The 26126-nt window shown below is 44.8% G+C and overlaps 1 protein-coding gene across 1 annotated transcript in view; it reads left to right on the top strand.

Moving 5' to 3' along the window:
- Positions 1-6039: 6039 nt before the first annotated feature.
- Positions 6040-26126, top strand: part of PTPRJ (protein tyrosine phosphatase, receptor type J) — a 56265-nt gene continuing 36178 nt past the window's right edge. Inside the window, exons 1-7 of the mRNA XM_027562353.1 lie at positions 6040-6140; positions 7288-7434; positions 13277-13477; positions 16052-16294; positions 17210-17428; positions 19107-19373; positions 22569-22826. Of these exons, the coding sequence (XP_027418154.1) occupies positions 7374-7434; positions 13277-13477; positions 16052-16294; positions 17210-17428; positions 19107-19373; positions 22569-22826 (1249 nt within the window). The 5' untranslated portion in view covers positions 6040-6140; positions 7288-7373. The remainder of the gene's footprint in view (positions 6141-7287; positions 7435-13276; positions 13478-16051; positions 16295-17209; positions 17429-19106; positions 19374-22568; positions 22827-26126) is intronic.

Raw genomic sequence — 26126 nt, 5'->3', positions numbered from 1 at the left:
GAATGCTTGCTTCTTTCCCTACCTGGAATTGGAGCTCTGGGTGAGGGCCATTCAGGTATGACCTGAATCAAGTCCCTCATGATTTTACAGTGCAGGTGACCACGAGATTCAAGAGATTAGGTCTGGTAGACAAAGTGCCTAAAGAACTATGGATGGAGGTTTGTAACATTGCACAGGAAGCAGTGTCCAAAACCATTCCAAAGAAAAAGAAATGAGAAAGGTGAAATGGTTGTCTGAGGAGGCCTTACAAATAGCTGAGAAAAGAAGAGAATCAAAAGGCAAAGGAGAAAGGGGAAAGATATATCAAACCGAATGCAGAGTTCCAGAGAATAGCAAGGAGAGATCAGAAAGCCTTCTTAGGTGGACAACGTAAGAAATAGAGGAAAACAGTACAATGAGAAAGACTAGAGATCTCTTCAAGAAAATTAGAGATACCAAGGGAACATTTCATGCAAGAATGGACACAATAAAGGACAGAAATAGTCTGGACCTATCAGAAGCAGAAGAGATTAAGAAGTTGCAAAAATCTACAGAACTATACAAAAAAGGTCTTAGTGACCCAGATAACTACGATGGTGTGGTCACTCACCTAGAGCCAGACATCCTGGAGTGTGAAGTGAAGTGGGCCTTAGGAAGCATACTACAAACAAAGCTAGTGGAGGTGATGGGATTCCAGTGGAGCTCTTTCAATTCCTAAAAGATGATGCTTTGAAAGTGCTGCATTCACCATGCCAGCGAATTTGGAAACCTTAGCAGTGGCTACAGGACTGGAAAAAGTCAGTTTTCATTCCAGTCTCAAAGAAAGGCAAGGCCAAAGAATGTTCAAACTACCACAGGCTAGCAAGGTAACGCTCAAAATTCTTCAAATTAGCCTTCCACAGTATGTGAACCAAGAACTTCCAGGTGTACAAGCTGAATTTAGAAAAGGCAGAGGAACCAGATATCAAACTGCCAACATCCATTGGATCATAGAAAAATCAAGGGAATTCCATAAAAACATCTATTTCTGCTTCCTTGACTATGCTAAAGCCTTTGACTGTATGGATCACGACAAACTGTGGAAAATTCTTAAAGAGATGGGGATGCCTACCTTACCTGCCTCCTGAGAAAGCTGTATGCAGGCCAAGAAGCAACAATTATAACTGGACATGAAACAATGAATTGGTTCAAAATTGGGAAAGGAGTATGTCAAGACTGTGTACTATCTCCCTGATTATTTAACTTCTATGCAGAGTACATCATGCAAAATTTCAGGCTGGATGAAGCACAAGTTGGAATCAAGATTGCCGGGAGAAATATCAACAACCTCAGATATGCAGATGATACCACTCTAGTGGCAGAAAGTAAAGAGGAACTAAAGAGCCTCTTGATGAGGGTGAAAGAGGAGAGTGAAAAAAACTGACTTAAAACTCAGCATTCAAAAAACTAAGATCATGGAACCCGATTCCATCACTTCATGGCAAATGAAACGGGAAAAAGTGGAAGCAGTGACAGAGTTTATTTTCTTGGGCTCCAAAATCACTGTGGAAGGTGACTGCAGCCATGAAATTAAAAGATGCTTTCCTTGGAAGACAAGCTATGACTTAATATACCTAGATAGCATATTAAAAAGCAGAGACATCACTTTGCTGACAAAGGTCTGTCTAGTCAAAGCTATGGTTTTTCCAGTAGTCATGTACAGATGTGCAAGTTAGACCATAAAGAAGGCTTAAGAATTGATTCTTTCAAATTGTGATGCTGGAGGAGAATCTTGAGAGTTCCTTGAACTGCAAGGGGATCCAACCAGTCAATCCTAAAGAAATTCAACCCTGAATATCCACTGGAAGGACTGATGCTAAAGCTTCAATACTTTGGGCATCTGATACGAAGAGTCAACTCTTTGGAAAACACCCTGATGCTAGGAAAGACTGAGGGCAGGAGGAGAAGGGGGCGACAGAGGATGACTTGGTTAGAGAGCATCACTGACTCAGTGGACATGAGTTTGAGCAAACTCCATAGTGAAGAATAGGGAAGCCTGGCGTGCTGCAGTTTGTGGGTCACAAAGAGTCGGACATGACTTAGTAACTAAGAACAGCAACTTGCAGGCAGGGCGGTTTCTATGCAGTCCTTCCTGATGAGCGACCACCGGTGCCTCCGGGTGTCCCCTTAGAAGGGGAAGGAGCTGCAGTCATTCTCGTCACCATGCTTAGTTGTCACTGCCGGAAAGTTGTCCCCACTTCCCTTTTCTGCAGTTAACTCTGGTGCTCAGCATAGGAATCTGTGGAAACTGGCTTTTTCCCGTCTCACCCCAGGCACAGCTGTGCTCTAAGTTTAGAAAGGTGAGCTTTCTGTTGATTGAATGACTGGAATGAGAGGGACTGCGCTCTGTTGTGTCCGACTCTTTGTCACCCTTTGGACTGTAGCCCGCTAGGCTCCTCCGTCCATGGAATTTCCCAGGCAAGAAGACTGGAGGAGGTTGCCATTTCCTTCTCCAGGGCATCTTTGCAACCAGGGATTAGACCGCATCTCCTGCGCCTCCTGCATTGCAGATGAATTCTTTATCCGCTAAGCCAACGGGGAAGCCCTTTCTGTTGTATTCTTTTAAAAAGTACTCATAAGGTGTCCCCCAGGCCATGCACCTTGTGGGGTGTTGTTTGCAAGGGTCTTTTTGCCCTGTGGTCACTGGAAGAGTTTGGGGGCCTGGCAGACCTAACTGGCCTCCTGTGTCTGCCTCTCACTGACCAGCTCGGTAGCCCTGGAGGACAGGTCACTGACCTTTCACTTTCTTTATCTATAAAAATGAAGGTTACTATGAAAATTAGTCATCTAGCTTTGTGCTCATTATAGTGTCAACTAGTGTTCCAAGTAGTGTTCTTTTGGTTGCAAACCTTAGACAACCCAAACAAAAGTAGTTAAATTAAATGGGGTATTACATCTCCCCAGCCAAGAAGTCTGGAAGTAGAATCTAGAATTGCTTGATTTGGAAGTGCAAGAAGGATCTAAGTGTTTTCTCTCTTTTCACATCAGCCATCCTCAGCTGGTGGGTGAGTTCTTCCTTCCTTGTCACACAGTGGCCGCAGAAGCGCCAGGCATCATGGGCAGATCTGCTGAAGTCCAGCAAAGCAGGATGGTATTTCCTTCCATGAATTTCCTTTTTATTAGAGAAGAAGTATTCCCCCAAGAGACTCCTTGCAGATTTCTCTTAGGTACCCTACCCTTGTCCTTCGTTTTAGTTTGCATCCTTTAGATTCCCTGAGTCCTAAGGCAAGGACTAAGCTGCTGATGCTTCATTTGGGAAGTCAAGGCCCATTGAGGTCAAGATGAGGGAATGAAGCCGGGAAAGATGTGAAGCCACGTGAGCTAGGGTGACGTCACTCTAGCTACTGTTTCATCATGAGCCTCGAAGAGATGCCAGCTGGTGTGTACACCTGGTGTATAAGGTCTTCTTTGGGAGGGTTGCCAGGAGAAACTGTACCTAGCTCTGTTAAAGAGGCACATTGAGAATATCTTTTGAAGTTAATGTTTAAACCTTCCCTTACTTCTAGTACATTTCTTGCCAGTTGCTTTATGTTGGAAGCTAGTGGTTTAGGACAGACTGGAGTCAGACTGCCTGGGTTCAGACCCTGGTGCTATGGCTCAGTAGGGACCTGAGCCTCCCATTTAGGGCAGTTTGGAAGAGGGAATGAGTTAGTATCTGAAAGCGCTCTGTGCATATTGGGCCAAGGGCGTTGAGAATGCAGAGTCAAAGCACGATTCTAATCTTGGGAAACTTGTGTTTGGCCATGACTGATTCTGGGAATTTCATCTGTAGAACTCAGAGCTCTTTGACACGTTTTCCTGTGTCATGACCAGCAGCCAGTCAGTGTTTGCCGAGTCTCGGACTGCAGAGGACCCAGATTGACATGCACAGACACTCTTCCCCTTTCCGTGTGCCCCCCTGACTTCCCTTGGCAGGTGGTACCGACCCCAGGGCACACTCCATCTGTCCCCCTCCCTCCCTCGCTCCACCATGGCCCCCGTGACTCGGGGCCTGTCTGCTTTAGTTCTGAGGTTTTAGCCCAGCACTTGGCACACACAGGCGCTCAAGAGTTGCTTGTTAAATGTCAGTACTTTCTACCTTGATGGACTGATTTACAGATGTGTCTCATTTCCCTTACTTTTCTGTAAATAGTTTGAAGACAGAGCCCAGATCTTTATTGCTTTAGGCAATATTTGGTGGGATGGATGGATGGTTGCATGGCTTCCAGGTGAGGACACAGCACACAGATGCCCAGGCAGAGAGAGAGTAACATTGTAAAGGGCTGGGACGTGCCATCCTAGGGTCACAAGGTGATGTAGTTTAATGGTTTCCAACGCGGGAGCAAAAAAAAAAGTTTACTGCCCTGTGCTGCTTACCTAGTGACCTATTCCTCCTTTTTCTCCCTCGTGTGGTCCATCCTGGATGATGTGGGATGCAGAGCATAGAGTGAGGGCGAGGGCTGGAGGGAGGACGGTGAGCTGGAAACGCTGAGGCCTGAGATGAGGCGGGCTGAAGGGTACATGGCGGCGGTGGAAATGGAAAGTATGAGAGTGGTGTGTGAGCAGGAAGGGAAGTCAACAGGGCTCGCCCACCCCTTGCCTCCCCCCTCCGCCCCCTGGCACCCCATCCCGCAGGTTGGCAGGGAGTGAGGAGGGGAGGAGTGCTGGATTCCTTTGAGTACTGGTGCCTGGGTCCCTGGGAGACAGGGCTGGGGCTAGGACCCCTTCTGACCACCTATCTCATGAGACGAGAACAAACGTTCTTGTTTTCTCCATTTGATAAGTGCAAACTTGTGTGATAAGTGGGAGGAATATGGGGCTGAGTAAATCGGGCTCCTGGGACCTGACCGGCTTTGGCCTTGTCCTTGCTGTTGAACTTTGGGGAAATCTTTTCCTTCACTGGGCCTTAGAGGTTGGCTCCTCTGCAAAATGAGAGGCTCGTTCTTTCCTTCCGTGACACGTATTGAGTGCCTACTGTGTGTAATATTCTAGGCGTGGGCACAGACGCAGTTTCTGTTCTCCTGGAGTGTGCATTTCTGTCGGAGGAGACTGACGATGATTGAGGTGAAGGCTGGGAGAAAATGCACCAGTCAAGCAGTGTGAATGGGGCTCATTTCCATCTGCTGGTGGCACCATCTGGGAAGGTCTGGATGGCGGGGTAGGGGGTGAGGGCAGTGTTTTTGGAGAAGGGAATCAGTGCATAAAGGCTCCTGTGGAGAACCAGCTTCAAGAACATTGCAAAGGGCATGAGAGGTGATAACAGAGGGAACCTGTGGTTAAGAGTTTGCATTTTATTCTAAGTGTGATGGGAGGTTTGAGGACATTTTTTCCACTGGAGTCTCTTTTGATTATTTTCCACTTTACAAGGGCCGTAATTGGAAATATCCCATTAACAAGAAAGATGTGATTTTACTAAACAACAGATTAAACAATCTTGAATTTTTTTTAGGCTTTTTAAATGTGGGGAAATAATAGGGGCTTGATAAATATCTTTGAGAATCCTCAGGGATCTTTACAGATGGCAGATGGAGACACCCTCTGGTTCAAACATTTATTCTTCACAAAGCCGTTTGCCGAATGATTTTTAAAAAGATTCCTGCCAGCTCCTGATAGAAGGTGAACTTTTGCACGATGAACATCTCTAACGCGGTGGATTTCTGCTGCCACACGTCTCTCTTCATATCCTCCGTTCCTCGACCCAAAGTGGCTCTGGGGAAGGGGCGATGGGGGTGGGGATGGCCCTGCTTGCTTTCTTTTGGTCCAGAGAATCGCAACTCCTGTTGCGATGTCCTTTTGCCTCAAAGTGCAGCGTACTGACGGGAAGGAGCGCGGACCTGGGGAGTTGCTCTTATTGAGTGTTTCCGGGGGAAGAAACGCTGGACAGCCAACAGCCGTTTGGTCTCCCTGTAACTGAGTTCATCCATTGTTTGCAGATGGATGCGCTTACCCTGGATTCTCACATTCAGTGGCCTCACGCCCTAACCCTGGCCGGCAGGCCTTTGCCTAATGCATTTCTTAACACCCCACCCCAGTCATTAAATTTTCATCTGCTTTATTTCTGATTTGCAGTTTGCCCAGGCTGAAGGAATCTACTGACTTCCGTTTTCTTTTTCTGTTACAGATCCTGTGCGCAGATAACTGTAGTAAGTACCACTTCCCACTCTGCGCTTGTGTTGTTCGCTACTGCCCCCTACTGGACGCATCAATATTAACAGGACAGTGAGAAATCACAGAACATGATAATTTGCTAAAACTCGCTTAGTTCCAATATTTCTTTGGAAGTGGGGTAAGGGTGGAAACAGCAAATGAAAGAAAAAATTTTATCAGTTGTGCAACCCTGACAAATACAATTTTTTTTCCTGTGATTTTTTTTTTCCTACCCTACATTTGTGGGTGATTTTTTTTTAAAAGACAACTTAGTTTTCATAATGCAGTATGATGTATATTTATTTCATGCACTGTTAGCCTGTAAGTATTTTCTTGTGTTGCTGCATCACCCCATGATTTTTTAAATGATGTACAGGTTTTGTATGATCTTTGGAAAACCAGACGTAGCCTCCTGTATATTGTGCTTCAACTGTGCTGAGTCTCAGTTGCTAATTAGTTCCTGATCCATTGAAGTCCTCCCTGGTCTATAGTAAAATGAGAAAAATGGGGTTGCTATAGTAAATTTTTAATGGAACTTAACATATTTAGTTGAAAGCATTATTTACTCTGGGGTTATGTCCTCACTAATTTTTTGATCATTATTCACTTCTATAAGAAATAAAATGAATAATATTTAGTAATTTTTAAATGTACCTCTTTGAAAAATAAAAATAGGTGGCTTTTGTCTGTTATCAAAATTCAAGGACTACTTCCCCCCCGCCCCCTGCCGGTTGGTAAAATCTCAGCCTGTGAACCATAGAGATAAAATTCTTAGAATATTCTTACAGTGTCATGCAAAGGGCGCAGCCTTGCTGAAACCTTCTAATAAAGAGAATCTCACTTAATAACAGTAATTATGCAAAGCCTGTGCAAACAATAGGAAGAGTTCTGTAATTGCTTTCTCTTCCTTGTTAATCAGTTTGGTAAATAAGCTGGTAGGTTCCTTGCATAGGCTCAAATCACTGGTGCAAAAGAAAATATGTGTGTGTAAAGGCCATATTGGAAGGTGGGGGAGGAGAGATGAAAGAACTGTGATACATTTAAAAAATTATAGTTAAAAGTCTGTTGAATGGCCTGTATGTGGTGGTGGTGGGGGGTGCTGTTTTATTAGCTTGCATTTTGTTTTTCTTTCCTGTGTTCTAGGCACCAGCTGCAATGTGACTACATTCTCATCTGTAGCCAGTAAGAGTCCATGGACCGCAGCCCCAGAAAACCTTGTAACAACTGTAATGCATTCGAATGGCCAGTTTACTCAGGCGGACAGTAGGACATTTTCACCCCTGGATCCTGGTATGCACTATCTATTCACCCTTTAAAATGGCTCCAGTCAGTTCAGTCGCTCAGTTGTGTCTGACTCTTTGTGATCCCATGGACCATAGCACACCCCGTTTCCTGTCCGTCACCAACTCCTGGAGCTTGCTCAAACTCATGTCCATTGAGTCGGTGATGCCATCCAACCATCTCATCCTCTGTCGTCCCCTTCTCCTCCCACCTTCAATATTTCCCAGCATCAGGGTCTTTTCAAATGAGTCAGTTCTTCCCATCAGGTGGCCAAAGTATTGGAGTTTCAGCTTCAGCGTCAGTCCTTCCAATGAATATTCAGGACTGACTTCCTTTAGGATGGACTGGTTGGATCTCCTTGCAGTCCAAGGGACTCTCAAGAGTCTTCTCCAACACCACAGTTCAAAAGCATCAATTCTTTGGCGCTCAGCTTTCTTTATAGTCCAACTCCCACATCCATACATGACTACTGGAAAAACCATAGCTTTGACTATATGAACCTTTGTTGGCAAAGTAATGTCTCTGCTTTTTAATATGCTGTCTAGGTTAGTCATAACTTTCCTTCCAAGGAGTAAGCGTCTTTTAATTTCATGGCTGCAGTCACCTTCTTCAGTGAATTTGGTGCCCAAGAAAATAAAGTCTGTCAGTGTTTCCACTGTTTCCCCATCTATTGGCCATGAAGTGATGGGACCAGATGTCATGATCTTAGTTTTCTGAATGTTGAGTTTTAAGCCAGCTTTTTCATTTTCCTCTTTCACTTTCATCAAGAGGCTCTTTAATTCTTTTTCACTTTTTGCCATAAGGGTGGTGTCATCTGCGTATCTGAGCAATCTTGATTCCAGCTTGTGCTTCATGCAGGCTGGCATTTCTCATCATGTACTCTGCTTATAAGTTAAATAAGCAGGGTGACAACATACAGCCTTGACCTATTCCTTTCCCAGTTTGGAACTGATTTGTTGTTCCATGTCCATTTTTAACTGTTGTTTCTAGACCTGCATTTAAATTTCTCAGGAGGCAGGTAAGGTGGTCTCGTATTCCCATCTCTTCAAGAATTTTCCACAGTTTGTTGTGATCCACACAGTCAAAGGCTTTGGCGTAGTCAATAAAGCAGAAGTAGATGTTTTTCTGGAACTCTTGTGTTGTTTCAGTGATCCAGTGGATGTTGGCAATTTGATCTCTGGTTCCTCTGCCTTTTCTAAATCCAGCTTGAACATCTGGAATTTCACGGTTCATGTACTGCTGAAGCATGGCTTGGAGAATTTTAAGCACTGTTTTACTAGTGTGTGAAATGAGTGCAATTGTGTGGTAGTTTGAGCATTCTTTGGCATTGCCTTTCTTTGGGATTGGAATGAAAACTGACCTTTTCCAGTCCTGTGGCCACTGCTGAGTTTTCCAAATTTGCTGGCATGTTGAGTGCAGCACTTTAACAGTGTCATCTTTTAGGATTTGAAATAGCTCAAATGGAATTCTATCACATCCACTAGCCTTGTTCATAGTGATGCTTCTGAAGGCCCACTTTACTTCACATTCCAGGATGTCTGGCTCTAGGTGAGTGATCACACCATCGTGATTATCTGGGTCGTGAAGATCTTTTTTGTACAGTTCTTCTGTGTATTCTTGCCACCTCTTCTTAATATCTTCTGCCTTTTTAGGTCCATACCATTTCTGTCCTTTATTGAGCCCATCTTTGCATGAAACGTTCCCTTAGTATCTCTCATTTTCTTGAAGAGATCTCTAGTCTTTTCCATTGTAATGTTTTCCTCTATTTCTTTGCTTTGATCGCTGAGGACGGCTTTCTTACCTCTCACTGCTATTCTTTGGAACTCTGCATTCAAATGGGTATATCTTTCCCTTTCTCCTTTGCCTTTAGCTTCTCTTCTTTTCTCAGCTATTTGTAAGGCCTCCTCAGACAACCATTTTGCCTTTTTGCATTTCTTTTTCTTGGCTGCCTCCTGTACAGTGTCACAAACCTCCATCCAAAGTTCTTCAGGGACTCTGTGTATCAGATCCAATCCCTTGAATCTATTTGTCACTTCCACTGTATAATCATAAGGGATTTGATTTAGGTCATACTTGAATGGTCTAGTGGTTTTCCCTACTTTCTTCAATTTAAGTCTGAATTTAGCAATAAGGAGCTCATGATCTGCACCATAGTCAACCCCCGGTCTTATTTTTGCTGACTGTATAGAACTTCTCCATCTTTGGCTGCAAAGAATATATTCACTCTGATTTCAGTATTGACCATCTGGTGATGTCCATGTGTAGAGAGTTCTCTTGTGTTTTTGGAAGAGGGTGTTTGCTATGACCAGTGCGTTCTCTTGGCAAAGCTCTATTAGCCTTTGCCCTGCTTCATTTTGTACTCCAAGGCCAAATTTGCCTGTTACTCCAGGTATCTCTTGACTTCCTACTTTTGCATTCCAGTCCCCTATAATGAAAAATACACTTTTTTGGGGTGTTAGTTCTGGAAAGTCTTGTAGGTCTTCATTGAACCATTCAACTTCAGCTTCTTTAGCATTACTGGTTGGGGCATAGACTTGGATTACTGTGATATTGAATGGTTTGCCTTGGAAATGAAGAGAGATCATTCTGTCGTTTTTGAGATTGCATCCAAGTACTGCATTTCGGACTCTTTTGTTGACTATGATGGCTACTCCATTTCTTCTAAGAGATTCTTGCCCACAGTAGTAGGTATAATGGTCATCTGAGTTAAATTCGTCCATTCCAGTCCATTTTTGTTCACTGATTCCTAAAATGTACCTGCTGCCAAAAAGTGCAAACACGTGAGCAAGACCTTTGGGGTAGGTTGTGGGTTTTGGAGAATGCCAATATCTTCATATGTGCACTATATTCAAGATCACTTCCTCTAGGCTTCAATAGTAGAATGCAACTACCTATATCTCTTTGCTCCCTATTCTTGGCCTCGTAGCCTGGCTCCCCTGGGGGCTGTTTTAACACTTGTCTTTCTGTCTGCTCTCTGAGCAGCACTCCAGTGGTGTCGTGGTTAAGAGCCCAGACTGAAAATCAGAGTCCCAGCTTTGCTTCCTGGATCTGTCACTGTCTCACTATGTGATCCAGGGCTAGTTTTCCTCTTAGTTTATTGATTTATGTTTTTGCCCTCACCACACAGCCTGTGGGATCTTAGTTCCTCAAGAAAGTGAAAGTGAAGTCGCTCAGTTGTGTCCGACTCTTTGCGACCCCATGGACTGTAGCCCACCAGGCTCCTCCGTCCATGGGATTCTCCAGGCAAGAATACTGGAGTGGGTTGCCATTTCCTTCTCCAGGGGATCTTCCGGACCCAGCGATCGAACCTGGGTCTCCTGCATTGTAGGCAGACGCTTTTTACCATCTGAACCACCAGGGAAGTCCCTAAAAGAAATGCTAAGTAATTTATTGAGGTTGGTTGGGCTTGAAGGGAACCTAGGAATCGAACTGGCGTCTCCTGCATTAGCAGGTGGAGTCTTTACCACTAAACCACCAGGGAAGCCCCTGGCCCTTCCAGCCAGGAATCGAACCTGTGGCCCCTGCCATGGGAGCCCAGAGTCTTGACCACTGGACCACTGGGTAAGTCCCTCATTGATCCTCTTAGATCTCAGATTCTTCATCTTTATCACCAGAAATACATACATATACACACATATTTTTAAAAGATACTTTAAGATGTACTTTGCTGAACTATTGAAAGTTCAGGACTTGCTTTTCAGGAATTCCCTGGCGGTCCAGTGGTTAGGACTCCACACTTCTACTGTAGAGGGCACAAGTTTGATCCCTGGTCCGGGAACCTAAGGTTCCACATGCCATGTGGCACGGCCAAAAAAAAAAAGAACTTGCTTTTCTAAAATCTTCCCAGAATCCTTATGCGAATCAAAATTGAGGTCTTAACACAGTTCTTTGCCTTCTTAAAATGGTGCCGTCGCCTCCTTCGTGAAGTTGTTATGACGCACATGTGGGAAAATGTGTGCACAGCACCGTGGCGTGGTCCTTGGGAGCCGGCCAGCACCCAGAATAGGACTGCGGCTGTTCTTGCTGCCTGCGTGCTGTAACCGTGCCCGCTGTTTTATCATTCTCCTCCTCGCCATCATCATCACTGACTGCAAATGGCATCACAGTGATAACCTGCGAAAATGCTGCTCTGACGCTGTGAGTGGTTACGTGATACAGAGGAGCTTCACGTCTGGAGGGGCTTCCTAACCTGCAGTTTATTGAAGTGAGGGCCACTAGATTTTCCTGTGCCTGGTCCCTTTCTCTCGTTTCCTCTCCTGCCCTTCTTCTTCCACTGGGTCGATGTTTGCGTCTCCCTGGCTCCCGATGGGGCACGCCCCCCGTGCTGTCATTTGAAGGGCACGTCCATGCAGCACCCCCTTTATTCTCCTCGGATCCAGCCCTGGGTCCTTGAGAAGGGCCTTACTGCTTGTGCTTACGCTTCTGTTTCGAGTTGTTGCTGTAATTAGGATACACCCATCTTGAAGTTTTAATTCTTGTTAGTAACCAGCATGGCTTCCATTGTGTTAAGATCCCATACATCTGCAGTTTGACAGAGGAGGAAGTAACGTTCAGAGCGGTGAATTTTACTCTGAGTAAAATCTCATGCCAGTGACTGGCAGGATTGGACTCTGAGCCCTGACTTTTGAATGTCCAAATTTAGTGATGGTGTTTACAATGTCATGGTGTCTTAATAATAATCCTTTATGTTTAAATATAACATTCTTGAGCTGTCAGCAGAGGAAACCGAGACTGAGATATTTTCAGGGGTTACTTCCAGGTCACACAGCTAAGGGGCAGAACAGGTCCTTACCTCCAAGCTTGGATTCCAAGGCTGACCCTTTCTTCTTTATGCTCTTCTGTTCTGTGCCATCTTTATGCCAGAGAGCTGTGGCGCTTCCTCCTAAGATCTGAGTTTGGAAAAAAGGCTATCACACGCACAACGTTTAGGTCTTAACACAGTTTTTTCCTTCTTAAAATGGTGCCGTAGCCTCCTTCATGACATTGTTACGAAGCATACGTGGGAGGATGTGTGCACGGCACCTTGGCAGGGTCCTGGGGACCGTGTAGTGTACACTTCTCTCCATACGCAGCGTTTTCTGAACATCAGGGATGGACGCATTTAGCATCTCAGGTCTGTACAGATTTAACTCCATGTTCAAGTTGTAGCCAGCAAGGCCAAACTCTATTATTTTTATCTTTTAAAAAACCTTTTTATTTTGTATTGGGGTATATCTTTGATTAACAAACAATGTTGTGACAATTTCAGGTGAACAGCAAAGAGACTCAGCCATGTATCTGTTCTCCCCCAAACTCCCCTCCCATCCAAGCCACCACTTAACATTGAGCAGAGTTCCCTGTGCTGCACAGTGGGTCCTTATTGGTTATTCCTTTTAAATACATCCTGTGTATGTGTCCATCCTAACCCCCTCAACTATCCCTTTTCCCCATTCCTTTCCCTGCCAACCATAAGTGTGTCCTCCAGGTCTGTGGATCGCTTTCTGTTTTGTAGATTCCACACATAAGGGATGTCATACAGTATTTTTCCTCTGTCTGACTTTCTTCATTCAGTGTGATTATCTAGGTCCATGCTTGTTTTTATCTTTATTTGGTAGCCTTCTGTTTCACTGACACATATGTATGTATTATATACACACATGTATGCATGTATGTATATATATCTATCTAAATACATGGAAATCTAAATGTATTTTGTTGGAGGGAAGTCCAGGAGGCAAATAAAGAGAAATGAAATTTTATAGTTGCAAAACTCACTTCTGGAAAGTAGACATACAGAACAGCCTTTACTCTTACATTTCTTCTTGAAAAATAATTTTTTCTGTCCTTTTTTTTGGAAACAACATTAAAATAGAATCCAGTCCTGTGAAAGCGGTTACCACCAGTCCATCCAGTGTGACCGCAACTTGGAAAAACAGCACAACTGCTTCTGATTCCATGGGTGGCATAAAGAGTACGAATGAGAATCTGCACACGAGCTTTGCAAATCAGACAGGTTATAACAGCATGGATTCGGGTCCAGGAGGCAATGGGACTTCAGGAGATACCGCAGTAGGTAAGACGAGTGGCTCCCAGGGCGGATCATGAACTTCCTTCTCATCCTGTACCCTAGAGCCTTGCCCATTCAAGTTGCCTGTTGGAAAGAGATTGATTTTTGTTGACTCTGGAAGATGAGGGAAGATTCTGTGTGGTTTCACGCCCAGGAGTTCAGGTGGCAGGATCATTTAATACTAAGGTCCTGTGTGTTTTGGGATATTTTAACTGCTTCCAACTGTTTGGTTTTTAAAAAATCTCTCATTATTATTGGTGAATAGTTACTTTTCTGCTAAGACTTGTGAACAGAGACCCTGTTAGAAATGTGTCTTGATGCTGTTGGTAACTACTAGGCTTCTTTTAAGCTCCCCAGGAAAGTTGATGCTGTGTTTGTATTCCCAGAAGCTTCTGTTGGGCATGAAAATTTGGATACTTTATAGAGGAGTATATGCTTCAAATGCAATAAGAGCCCAGTGACATTGGATTAAGCTTAGATTTTTATTTAGCTTAAGTATCAGTACCCTGAACCACCAGTTATAACTGCAAATAACAGCTTTTTTTTTTTTTTTTTAAAGCTGAAAAGAACCAAAAGCATAAAAAAGAGTTGAGATGCCTTTTTTTTAAGCTCAGAAAAATACAGAATTCAAAAAAAGAGGTCCTGTGTTGGTTTTCTGATCTGGAGGGGCGGTGATGTCATTGGCTGGTGGGAGCCACGGGAAGCTGACCTCTCGAGCCCGGGGCTTGAAGTGACCACCTGGCATAGCAGCTTCCGCACACAAAGCAAGCCAGTGCTAGACCAGTGGTTTTGAACATGGCTTTTCTCCAAGCCAGGAAATTATTTCTGTAAATAAAATGTTGCCCAGGTGCCCAGAAACTGCAAAGAGCTGGAGAAAGAGGAGCTACAGGGATGCAATGTCACAGGCACCTTCAAAAACTCCTGGAGGTCCTCAGAGCACAGTTTTAGAGAAAACAAAACCTGCAGGAAAGCTTCACCGTATTGTGAGAGAGACAGGAAAAGAAGGACAGGGCAGAGGAGATGGAAGGGAACGGAGGAGGAGGAAGAAAGCAGAATTTAGAATTGGTAATGGGACAAGGTGACACAGAATTGGTGACTATAGGAACGGGGAGGTGACCAGGTGACCCGAAGCACCCAGCTCAGGGGCTGAGGCTCCTCACTCCAGCTTAAGGCCCCCGAGGCCAAGGCTGTGTTCATCAGCTGCTGTGTACTGAGCATGAACTATGTGCTTCAGATCAGTTCAGTCGCTCAGTCGTGTCCAACTCTTTGCGACCCCATGGACTGCAGCACGCCAGGCCTCCCTGTCCATCACCAATGCCCAGAGCTTGCTCAAACTCATGTCCATCGAGTCGGTGATGCCATCCAACCATCTCATCCTCTGTCGCCCCCTTCTCCTCCTGCCTTCAATCTTTCCCAACATCAGGGTCTTTCCCAGTGAGTCTTTTCAATGTGCTTAGCTGCCCCTAATACATCAGAGTGCCCTCACAGTAACCCTGAGGGCTACAGAGGAGGAATCTGTAACGCTGAGAAGCTAAGTTTCTTCTGCGCTCCTGGGGTCATTGAGCACCATGTGGAGGGAACCCAGGAGCCTGGTTCCAGAGCACTGTGGTACAGCAGTGTCCATAGCGGCCATCCAGATCACTGAGCTGGCTGGTTTATTCACATTCTGTTTCTTTAAAAAAGACAACTGCATGACCCAGTTTAGAAATCTTGGCCTCAGATATGGTTTGACATGAAGAATAAAGTCGTAGAATGGATCAGCTGGCCTAGAGCTGGATGGGGCCTGATGGGCATCTGTGCCAGTGTCTTTGAGTTGAGCCTCCTCAAGCAGGGTTGTGGCTTCGTCTGCAGTGCTGTTGCTGCGGTTACTGTCTAGTTTCTAAGTCATGTTTGACTCTTTGCGACCCCATACTTAAAGCTAGAGCCCTGGGCTCTAGTTCCCCGATGCTCCAAGTATGCTGTGCGTTCTTGAGCAAGTCACCCTGCCGTTCTGAATTTCCGTACTCTCATCTCAAGACTGAAGGATATGGGTGTCATTTTGGCCAAAGTGGTTTGGTTTTGGTCACAATCAGCCAAATAAAGTGACAGAAAGGATGGCAGAGGGATAGTATAGATTGGAAGTCTTCAGAAAATTCCCCTTGGGGTTGGAATACAGGGATGAGCGTCTCAGTTGAAATGTCTCGGTACTATGACATATTCGTATTATCTGGAATTGAGACTTTTAGATGTAGCAGATGGTCACTATTTTGGATGCTTCTTCCTGATAACCTAAAACAAATATTAAAAGCTGCTGTTTAAAAGGGCAATTTAAAGAGTGCCAAATCACTGTAGAAGTTGGCTGTCTTGGAGAATAGTTCTGATCCTAAAAAGTTATGGCTTTAAGGTTCATCCTTTTCTCCTTTTTCCTGCATGATGGTAAGTTTTCTCCCCACTGTGAAGCGATAGAATTGCACTGGTATCTGACATAAAGGAAGTGTCTGTAGTGGGTCCCACTGAATCATCGGTGCCCCCAGTCATTCATAATGAAGGGGACTGCAGGCATCTCGTTCCATCAGTGCCCACTCTGTGCTTTTCAAATAGAGCCTCATCCAGTAATGGATCTGCGTGCTGCCTTCGTGGGTGTGACGCACGTGACTCTTACCTGGAAGACTGATAACATCACGAGCACCTGCCGGATGCTCCTTGAAGGAAGCCAGGAGTTGACTACAAACTTAACGGTCAATATTTTTCGCCTGAAGCCGGGGAGTCAGTACACGGTCACCCTGTATCCTTTAGGATTAAATGAGACCCAGGGAAGCCCCCTGTCGACAGAAAATGGCTTGGGTGAGTCACAGCGGTGGGCTTCTGACCCATAAGGCCTTGAAGGAAGAGATGAGGTGACGCTGGTCTCTCTTCCTGCTTCTTTTAACCGACCTTCACCCTGGTCCAGGAGTTCTGCCTGTTTTACCCTCTCTCTGCAGGGGTATGGTCCAGGGAAAGAATGCCTTGACTGAGGCTCTGCTTAGCCCAGTGTGAATCATGGGGTTGTCCCTGGAAATCCATGTTTGGAGTTGGGTGGGAGAAGATGGGTTCTTGGAAGAAGTTGGGGTTGATGCAAGTAGCTGCTTTGGAGAGAAAAGCACGTATATCTGTGGTGCTACCTGGTCTTCCCTGGTGGCTCAGATGGTAGAGTCTACCTGCAATGCAGGAGAAGACCCGGGTTCAATCCCTGGGTTGGGAAGATCCCCTGGAGAAGGAAATGGCAACCCACTCTGGTATTCTTGCTGGGAGAATCCCATAGACAGAGGAGCCTGGCGGGCTACAGTCCATAGGGTCACAAAGATGCAACTTTGCGACTTTAGCACACCTGTGTAAAAGTACAATGCAAAATACCTGCCAAAGATGAGGCTCCTGGGACTTCCCCGGCAGGTCAGTGGTTAGGAAGCCACCTGGCAACACTGGGCAGCGTGAGTTCAGTTCCTGATTGTTAAACTAAGATCCCACGTGTGTCACACAATGAATGAATCAGTCAATACACACACGCACACACACACCCCTAAACCGTTGCTTAACAATATCAGGCTCCTTTCAGGAGCATGGATCTCTTTCTGGGGGAGAAAGGGAACAGGTGTTCATAGAATCCCAGCTGTGGGCACTGTCTGATGTGGCATCCTTCGGTGGAGAGGGCAGCGGCGCTGAAAGCAGACAGGAATGCACTTCAGTCTCAGGTCATGTCTTTGCCTTTTGTGTTTCAAACAGATGCCGGCAACACAGACAGCTTGCCTGGGGGTCCCACGGCCCCTGGGTCCAAATACCGACTGGAACGTGCCGGCCCGTCGTCTGACGCTTCCCTGGCCCCGGACACCGTGGAAGTCTTGCTTCTCAGGTTAAAGCCTGGCACACAGTACAAGGCCACGGTCTATCCCCAGGCTGTTAAAGGTGCCGAAGGACAGCCCCAGGCTACAGAGTTCAAAACAAGTATGTGGAGTTTTGTAAAATGGCTTCAGCCAGAGTTTCCTAGCGCAAAGTTTGTCTCCTGTGATTCTGGTCCTGAGTTATCTCTTGCTTCATAAGTCAGCTTGTGGTTGGAGGGAATTTTCTGGAAGAGATTTTGGACAGAGCAGGTCCAGTGAGTTTCTTCTGAGCTCTGTGGCCAAGGCTCTTCTTTCCTTGACCCCATCACAGCATATTCAGCAGCTACTGTGTGCGGATGCGAGGGGCTCCCTTGCCCTTTCTTTTATAGCTCTGCATACTGGCCAGGGAGGCACACTGGTGTCAGGTTTTTCTCTTGAAAGTTGATATTCATTTTGTCCACGTTGGTTAAGTATTTTCCCCCTGAGAAGAGACAATGAGTCTTCTTTTTTGACCTAAACTTGAAAGGCATACTGACCTTCCTGTGTCCCTTGCTGACATGCACGCTGCTGCTTTTTACCTAGAATCTGTCAGCGTTCTTACTCTGTAAATTGAACAGTTTTGGAGACTTTTTGGATCAGTGCTAATGAGGGTGTAAAGAAATGCATGGTTCCTACGCTCAGGAAATTTCAGAACAGAAGGGGAATCGAGGGAAAATACACGCAAAAGCACACAGCCATGCTCAGTGAGTTCAGAAACGAATGCTGTAGCCTTGTAGCCTTCGGGGGCTTGCTTGCAGGCGATACAGACCAATTTGGGTTATCTTATCCAAAAAGATATCTATTTTGCATGGCAGTCTCTCTGCTGCACAGCAGAAACTAACACCTTATAGGTCAAATATATTCCAATAAAAACTAAAACAAGCAAACAAACACCCCCTCTCCTCCAAATATATCTATTCTGGAAGGCTGTCATAGATCCATAGAACAGGGGGAGGAGAGTGGAGGCTGGAGGACCAAGGTCAGAACACCGAGTAGCAGCCAGAAAACTGGCGCTGGACCTGGCGACCCAGAACGGGAGGTGGTGAGGAGAAGGCTCCAGTTGCTTTCTCCTCCAGCCCCACAGGAGCCTGTCTGTTTCACTCGCTGGTGGAACCTGTCACCCGGCAGAGTGCCCCAGTGATGCAGGGTGCCGGGGTCAGCATTGTGGGGACACAGCGCAGGCGGGAGAGGACAGAGGGTGGACTGGGAGGGTGGGGTGGACAAGTGATGAATGACCAGCGCTCTCGTGTTTCCTTTCCTGGAGTTACGGTTGTTATCTTGATTTTTTTTTTTATAGATGAGGAACCTGAGCTCAGTGATTTTCCTAAGATCTACCAGGCTCTTCAGTAGAGCTCACCTTGGAACCCAGACCTGCCTTGTGCAAAAGTCTGTGATCTTTACTTAATTGTGTAGATAGTGTTAATTCTTGGATGGAAGATGCCTGAGACCTTTTGGGGTCACCCAGCACTTAGACGGGCATGTGTAGAGTCCATGTTGTGGTTTGAGACATCTATTGCATCCCTAGGATTAGTCAACTTAGCAGGGAGAATGAAGGGTAAACTATGCAGTTGCAATTAGCCAGGCTGTTTCTTCACTGAAGATGCTGTCTGACTTTTGCTGGGACCCTGTCTACACTTGGGTCTGCTGTGTTAAATGGTGTAGAACAGGAAGAAGAATTGCTGAGTGTTTCTTGGATGAGGTGCCTTGATGACAGCATCTCTCTCCCTGTTTGGTGGTGGTGAACTCCTCTTGTGTCTTCACAGATTCCAGTCAGGTTTTTGACATCAAATTTGTGAACATCAGTGCCACCAGCTTGACCATGACCTGGAAGATCAATGATAATGAGTCATCTTCAGTCTATACCTACAAGATACAAGTTGTGGATGAGACAGATTCCTTCAATCTCACAGTCAATGAGACTCATGCCGTCATCACTGAACTGAGCTCAGGCACCTTGTACAACATCACGGTGTATCCTGTCCTTGAGGATGGTTCCGAGGGCACGCCGGGCTTCATCCAAGTTTACACCCGTGAGTCTGCTCGTGGCTTTGCTAACCTTTCTTCCTGCCGGCCGTGTGCCCGGCCCAGATACGAGACAAACCCTGTTCCTTTTTCGAGGAACGCACAGTTCAGCGTGTGGGTCCACAGGGACTCTTACCACCTTCAAGATTTTCAGTCCTGTAATGGTGACCATTGACTGACCTGCCCACACGTCCAGCCTCGTGTGACATGTTTTCCTTGTACCGTCTCCTTTAATGTTCACACATCTGTGACATGGTTGGCATTGACCTCATTTTATGGATGAGGAATTCCAGGCTGAGAGAGATGCTGTGGGCAGGTATCACATCTTGTAAGTGTCTGAGGTGGGATCAGACAGCTGGGCTCTCTCAGCTCCAGCCTGAGCTGGTGACAACCACCCTAGCAAGGTGGAGACAGGGAGCAAATTGGTATGTGGAGATGAAAAGAACCCGGATATTCACATGCCTTTGTCCTTTGAATGTTGACAAAATATGAAGCAGGATGCAGCTATCTCTCTTTTTTTTTTTCCTTCTCATTTGAGTCTCTCTTAAAGATAAGGTGTTTGGCAGCAAATAGAAACCTTTCTGTTCCAAAGAAGGTCCAATAATTAAAACAATAATGGTCTACCAGTAATGTAATAATATAGTGTATTAATATTACATAATGATATTGGTGTCACTCTGTGCCAGGAGCTTTGCATATATCGCAGGGGTCTTCATGGTAGCTGTTAGGAGCCCTGTTTTTGTTTATTTAATTTTATTTTTTACCTTTTTATTTTGTATTGGGGTATAGCTGATTAACAATGCTCTGACTGTTTCAGGTGAGCAGCGAAGGGACTCAGCCATACCTATATATGTATCCATTCTTCCCCAAACAGGACCGCTGTTTTACAGGTGAAAAACCTACAGCCCAACACGGCTGAGGAATTTGCCTAAAACCAGAGAGCTGGCAAGCGGCAGGGCAGGGACTTGAATCCAGGGGCGCCTGGCTCTGGACCCAGGGCTCATCTCATGAGAATGCTTTATTCGAGTGTCTGATGCTTCCTGCAAGGCGCCTTAGGCATTCTTACAGATGTCTTCTGACTGAGTCTGTGGAGTAAATGAAATCTGCTTCCTTTTCTTCACCTTCTACTTAAAAAAAAAAAATTAATCTCTCTGTTAAGATTAGGTTCACTGTGAGTAACAAACTCCCCAAGTATCCAAGACAGGAGTTTGTTTCTCTCTCACTGTAAAAGCAGCCCAGTGCTAAGCCCAGGGCTATGGATGGGATGGTAGAGTCTTAGCTGCAGCTCAGAGCAAGAAACAGGAACCGTGAGCTCACTGCAGTGTTTTTGTTTTTTATTTTAACTTGTGGAAAATTGCTTTTCAGTGTTGTGTTGGTTTCTGCTGTACAATGACAAGAGTTAGTCGTAGTTATATGTATATCCCTTGCCTCTTGAGTCTCCCTCTCCTCCCCTCATCCCACCCTTCTAGGCCATTCCCGGGTGCCAGGCTGGCTGGGCTCCTTGTGTTATATGACGGTTCCCCACTAACTAACTATTTCACACACGATAGTATATATATGTCAGCGCTACTTTCTCAATCTGTCCCACCCTCACCTTCCCCCGCTGTGTGCACAAGTCCGTTTTCTACTAGGGTCATCAGTACCGTTTTTCCAGATTCCATATACATGTGTTAATGTACGACACTTGCTTTTCTGACTTCGCTTCAGCCTGTATGACAGGCTCTAGGTTCACTCACCTCACTACAACGGACTCAGATTCATTCCTTTTTATGGCTGAGAGACTATGAGCTATTTGAAGCTGAGAAGGATCTAATCTTGGGAACTGAGAGTTTATAGAATCATTGGAAGGGCTGATGTGTTAATTTGCTAGGGCCGCCGTAACAAGCACCGCAGATTGGGAGGCTTTAACAGCAGAAATCTGCTCTCTCACAGTCTGGAGGCAAATAGTCTGAGATCAAGTGGTTCAGGGTTGGTTTCTTCTGAGATCTGCCTTCTTGGTTTTGTGATGGCCAGCTTCTCCCCGTGTCTTCACATGACTGTCCTTTGGTCTGTGCATGCCTGTGTCCCAGTCACCTCTTTATTTTATTTTATTGAAATACTGTTGATTTACCATGTTGTATTTCTGCTGTATAGCAAAGTGACTCAGTTAAACATGTTTATATTCTTTTTTTACATTCTTTTCCATTATGGCTTATCACAGGATATTGAATATAGTTCCTTCCAATTTTTTCTTATAAGGATACTAATTGTTGTAATTTAGGACCTACCTTAATGGCCTCCTTTTACCGTAAACACTTCTTTAAAAACCCTGTCTCCAAGTATAGTCAGATTCTGAGGTACTGTGGGTTGGGACTTCAATATAAGAATTTTGAGGGGACATAATTCAGCTCATAACATGTGAGGTGCAGGGTCTAGGCTGGGACCCAGAAATGACTCCCAGTCTAAGGGTGCAGAACTCCCCACCCTGGATGGCCCCAGCAGTGTCACAGTCAGTACCCGGCTGTAGTTGTTGGCTCTTGGAATGTATGGAGTTGCTTGCTGGGCATCAGGAGGCTGCAGCCACTGCCACATTGTTGGTTCTAGAGCCAGGTAGCCTGAGTCCAGGGATGACACCCACAGTTCAGCTACAAGGAGGAGAAAATACTGCTTCCCCCTTTAAGGTTGTTTCTTAGGAGCCATATTGTTCTTATACTCACATCCCATTGGCCAGAACTTAGTAATCACATGACTAGTTGCAAGGGAGGCTGGGAAATGTAGTTTTTTAAATCTCCAAGAGTCATGTACATTGCTAAAAATCTGGGAGTGTATGTTTAAAGAAAATGGAGGGGGATGAATTTTGGGGGTCAACAGCACCTTCTGCTGTACATCGTTAAAAAAAGACTCTGGGTGGCTAAGTGTTGTATGCAAGATAAGACTGCTGGCAGTGGCCAAGGTCCCACTCCAGAGTCTGAGCCCCGAACCCTCGGGAATTCACTCACCCCTTTTCTCATTTCCTTTGAATGACTTTGTACAACTTAACCGGTGTCTGAACTCCTGTGGCCAATTGTTCTCTTGATGGTTAGAAACATGAGTTCCTAAGGGGCTTGTGTTGTAGGTGTACCAAGTGTGCATTTAATCTCTGTGTAAATATTTTGTGAGATTCAGTCACCCTTGTCTTCTGGAGAAATAGATTCTTAATCTAGTCATTTGCTTTCTTCACACAGCCCCCAGTCCAGTTTCTGACTTTAGAGTGACAAGTGTCAGCACAAGGGAAGTTGGCTTAGCATGGAACAGCAATGACACTCATTCCTTTGAGATACATATCACACCTCATGAAGCTGGAGAACCTCGAATCATCACCACCACCGAACAAAGTATTGTCTTTGGTGGCTTATACCCTGGAACCATGTATCGTTTTGATATATATCCACAAGGACCAAATGGGACTAAAGGGGATTCCCAAACAGTTTCCACTACAACTGGTAAGCAAATAGGCTGTATTTTCTGTGAATTAGTTATGTTTCTTAAGGGAAATCAGTATAAACCTTACCTGTCAAAATTTCCAAATATTGCTTTTCTTTTAATTATCTAAGAAAGACCTTTTAAAAAATTGTTAATGACAGCAATGCATATTCATTATCTAAAATACAGATAAGCAAAAAGAAAAATCACCTGTAGACCAACAGCCAGAGATAATCACTAATAGCTTTTGATGCATGATGTTTTAGAACAGGGGTCCCCAACCCCTGGGCCACAGACTGGTACTGATCTGTGGCTTGTTAGGAACCAGGCTGCACAGCAGGAGGTGAGTGGTGGGTGAAGGAGTCACTCCCCATCGCTTGCATTTACCGCCTGAACTCCACCTTCTGTCAGATTGGCCATGGCATCAGATTCTCATAGGAGTGTGAGCCCTACTGTGAACTGCGCATGCGGGGGGTGTAGGTTGCGTGCTCTTTATGAAAATCATCCCCAAACCACCCGTCTACCCTGTGTGTGGAAAAATATCTTCCATGAAACCAGTCTGTGGTGCCAAAAAGGTTGCAGACTGCTCTTCTAGAATTTTAAGATTATATAAAGGTGTATGTATGTATGTGTGCATGTATATTTTAACAAGTATTAAAATCCTCTACACATGTGGTTTTAAATCTGCTTTTTGTTCTATTCAAGTTTATTATGATTCTTCTTCCCTATCAGCATAAATATCCCTGCAGATTAATTTTAATATCTGCCTGGCATTCCGTTGTCTGAATCAGGAGTCAGCAGACAATAAAGGTCCATGGGTCAAATCTGGCTCACTGCCTGTTTTTTTTTTAATAAGTAAAGCTTTATTCAAGCCTAGCCATGCTCATTTCTTTATATAAAGTCTATGACTTCTTTCGTGCTAGAAACAAATAGTTTCAACAGAGAATACATGGCCTGAAAAGCCTAGGATATTTGTTCTGTGGTCCATATAGAAAAAGTTTGCTGACCCTTGGTTAGATCTACTACTATTACTACTACTACTACTAAGTCGCTTCAGTCGTGTCCGACTCTGTGCGACCCCATAGACGGCAGCCCACAAGGCTCCCCCATCCCTGGGATTTTCCAGGCAAGAATACTGGAGTGGTTAGATCAGTGGTTCTCCAAGTGTGGTCCGGGGATCTCTGGGGCGGTCCCCTAGACTCTTTGAAGGGGGTCTGTGACATATTAGTATTATCATAATACTACTAGAATACTATTTGGCTTTTTCACTCTCATTCTCTCATGATAAGTGTACAGTGGAGTTTTCCAGATGCAGTGTGACATGGGATGGCATCATTCTTCTGTTGGCTCATGGAATGTATGATTTGTATTCTTACATTTTAAGCATTTCCTCATTAAAAATGTTCTGTTACAGCATACATAAATATAACCTAAATAAATAAAAATTCTCTGAGAGCCTCAATAATTTTCAGAAGGTAAAGGAGTCTATACTGCTGGTCTGGATGTATTATAAATTGCTTGACCATTTGCCTGTTGTTGGACAGGTAGATCATTGACAGTCTTTCATGAACAATATTGTGATGCAATGGTCTTGTTAGTTCTATGAGGCTGATTGATGTTGATAAAAGTATTTCATGAAAACAATCCATTGTTCGTTATTGTTACCTTTGAAATTTGAAATGAAATTTTTTGGGAAAGCTTGGAGAACATCCAGTATCCTTGATCTTTGATTGCACGGGACTTGAAATCCTTTCTACAGAAGGAAAGAGTAAATAAATGGGACTGATTCCTTGAGCCATGTGTGAAGTCAGTTGGGTTTTTGAGATTCTCCTTGTGTGGGTTTTCTCAACTTTGTTGGTTAGGTTAAGCATTGATGGTTATTTGGAAGATCTGCCTCCACAATAAGGGAACTGCTAAAATGTATCCCTCAGATGAAGTGCATAGTTCCTTTTCAAGTCTGATTTTCAGGTTAGACTTTTGAGATCAGGTTATAGTATCAACATATATATTTTTTCTCTCTTTTTGAGAATGTAGCTAATGGTAAGGGGATCACAATTTGGGTCCCTTTGATGTTGTGTGACTTGCCAATTCCCAGGATTTACTGCAATAATAACATTATGTAGTGGGGGTCTACAAAGCGCTGGGCTCTCAGCCTTTGTATTTAAACATTTTGAACACAACTCTATGAGGTAGGTACTATTATCATCTCTATTTTATAGAGTAGGAAACGGGGACTCTGTGAACTTAAGTAACTGACCCAGGGTGACAAGGGAGTGAACTGGCCTCTGTCTGCCTTTGGAGACTGAGGTCTTAACCACAGTGTGGACTGCACTGCGATATGGAGCAACTGCAGAAGTAATTTAGGACTATTCATAAGGAGAAGGCATCTCTTGTACTATTGCCTATAATTGTCCCAATGAATGGAAATCAAGAAGAGTTATAATAAGGCACTAGGCTCTTAGGACATCACCAATTCTATTATTGACCAATGTTTGCTGTTATTGGGGGAGAATCAATGTAACAGCATTAAAGGTGATTTTGAAAAAGGGAAGCAAGTACTGGATGACCCAGCAATTCCACTCTTACATGTATACATATTTCTAAAAGAATTGAAATCAGGGACTTGAACATATTTCTCTACACCAACATTCACAGTAGCATGATTCACAATAGCTAGAAGGTGGAGGCAGCCAAGTGTCCATCAGCAGGTGAAATGTGGTATATCCATACAATAGAATGCTGCTGCTGCTGCTAAGTCGCTTCAGTCGTGTCCGACTCTGTGCGACCCCATAGACGGCATCCCACCAGGCTCCCCCGTCCCTGGGATTCTCCAGACAAGAACACTGGAGTGGGTTACCATCTCCTTCTCTGATGCATGAAAGTGAAAAGTTAAAGTGAAGTCGCTCAGTCATGTCCGACTCTTAGCGACCCCATGGACTGCAGCCCACCAGGCTCCTCCGTCCATGGGATTTTCCAGGCAAGAGTACTGGAGTGGGGTGCCATTGCCTTCTCCATATAATAGAATAGTTGTTGTTATTTAGTTGCTAAGTCATGCCCGACTCTTTTGTGACCCCATGGACTGTAGTCCACCAGCCTCCTCTGTCCATGGGATTCTGCAGGCAAGAATCCGAGAGCGGGTTGCCCTTTCCTCCTGCAGGGTATCTTCCTGTCCTAGAGATTGAACCTGCGTCTCCTGCATGGCAGGTGGATTCTTTACCATTGAGCCACTAGGGAAGCCCCACACTAGAATATTATTTAGCCACACAAGGAATGATGTACCAAGGCATGCTACAGTGTGAATAAACCTTGAAAGCATTATG

The sequence above is a fragment of the Bos indicus x Bos taurus genome, chromosome 15 (genome assembly GCF_003369695.1).
Source record: "Bos indicus x Bos taurus breed Angus x Brahman F1 hybrid chromosome 15, Bos_hybrid_MaternalHap_v2.0, whole genome shotgun sequence".
Taxonomy (NCBI): Eukaryota; Metazoa; Chordata; class Mammalia; order Artiodactyla; family Bovidae; genus Bos; species Bos indicus x Bos taurus.
This window is presented reverse-complemented; position numbering and strand designations above follow the sequence as displayed.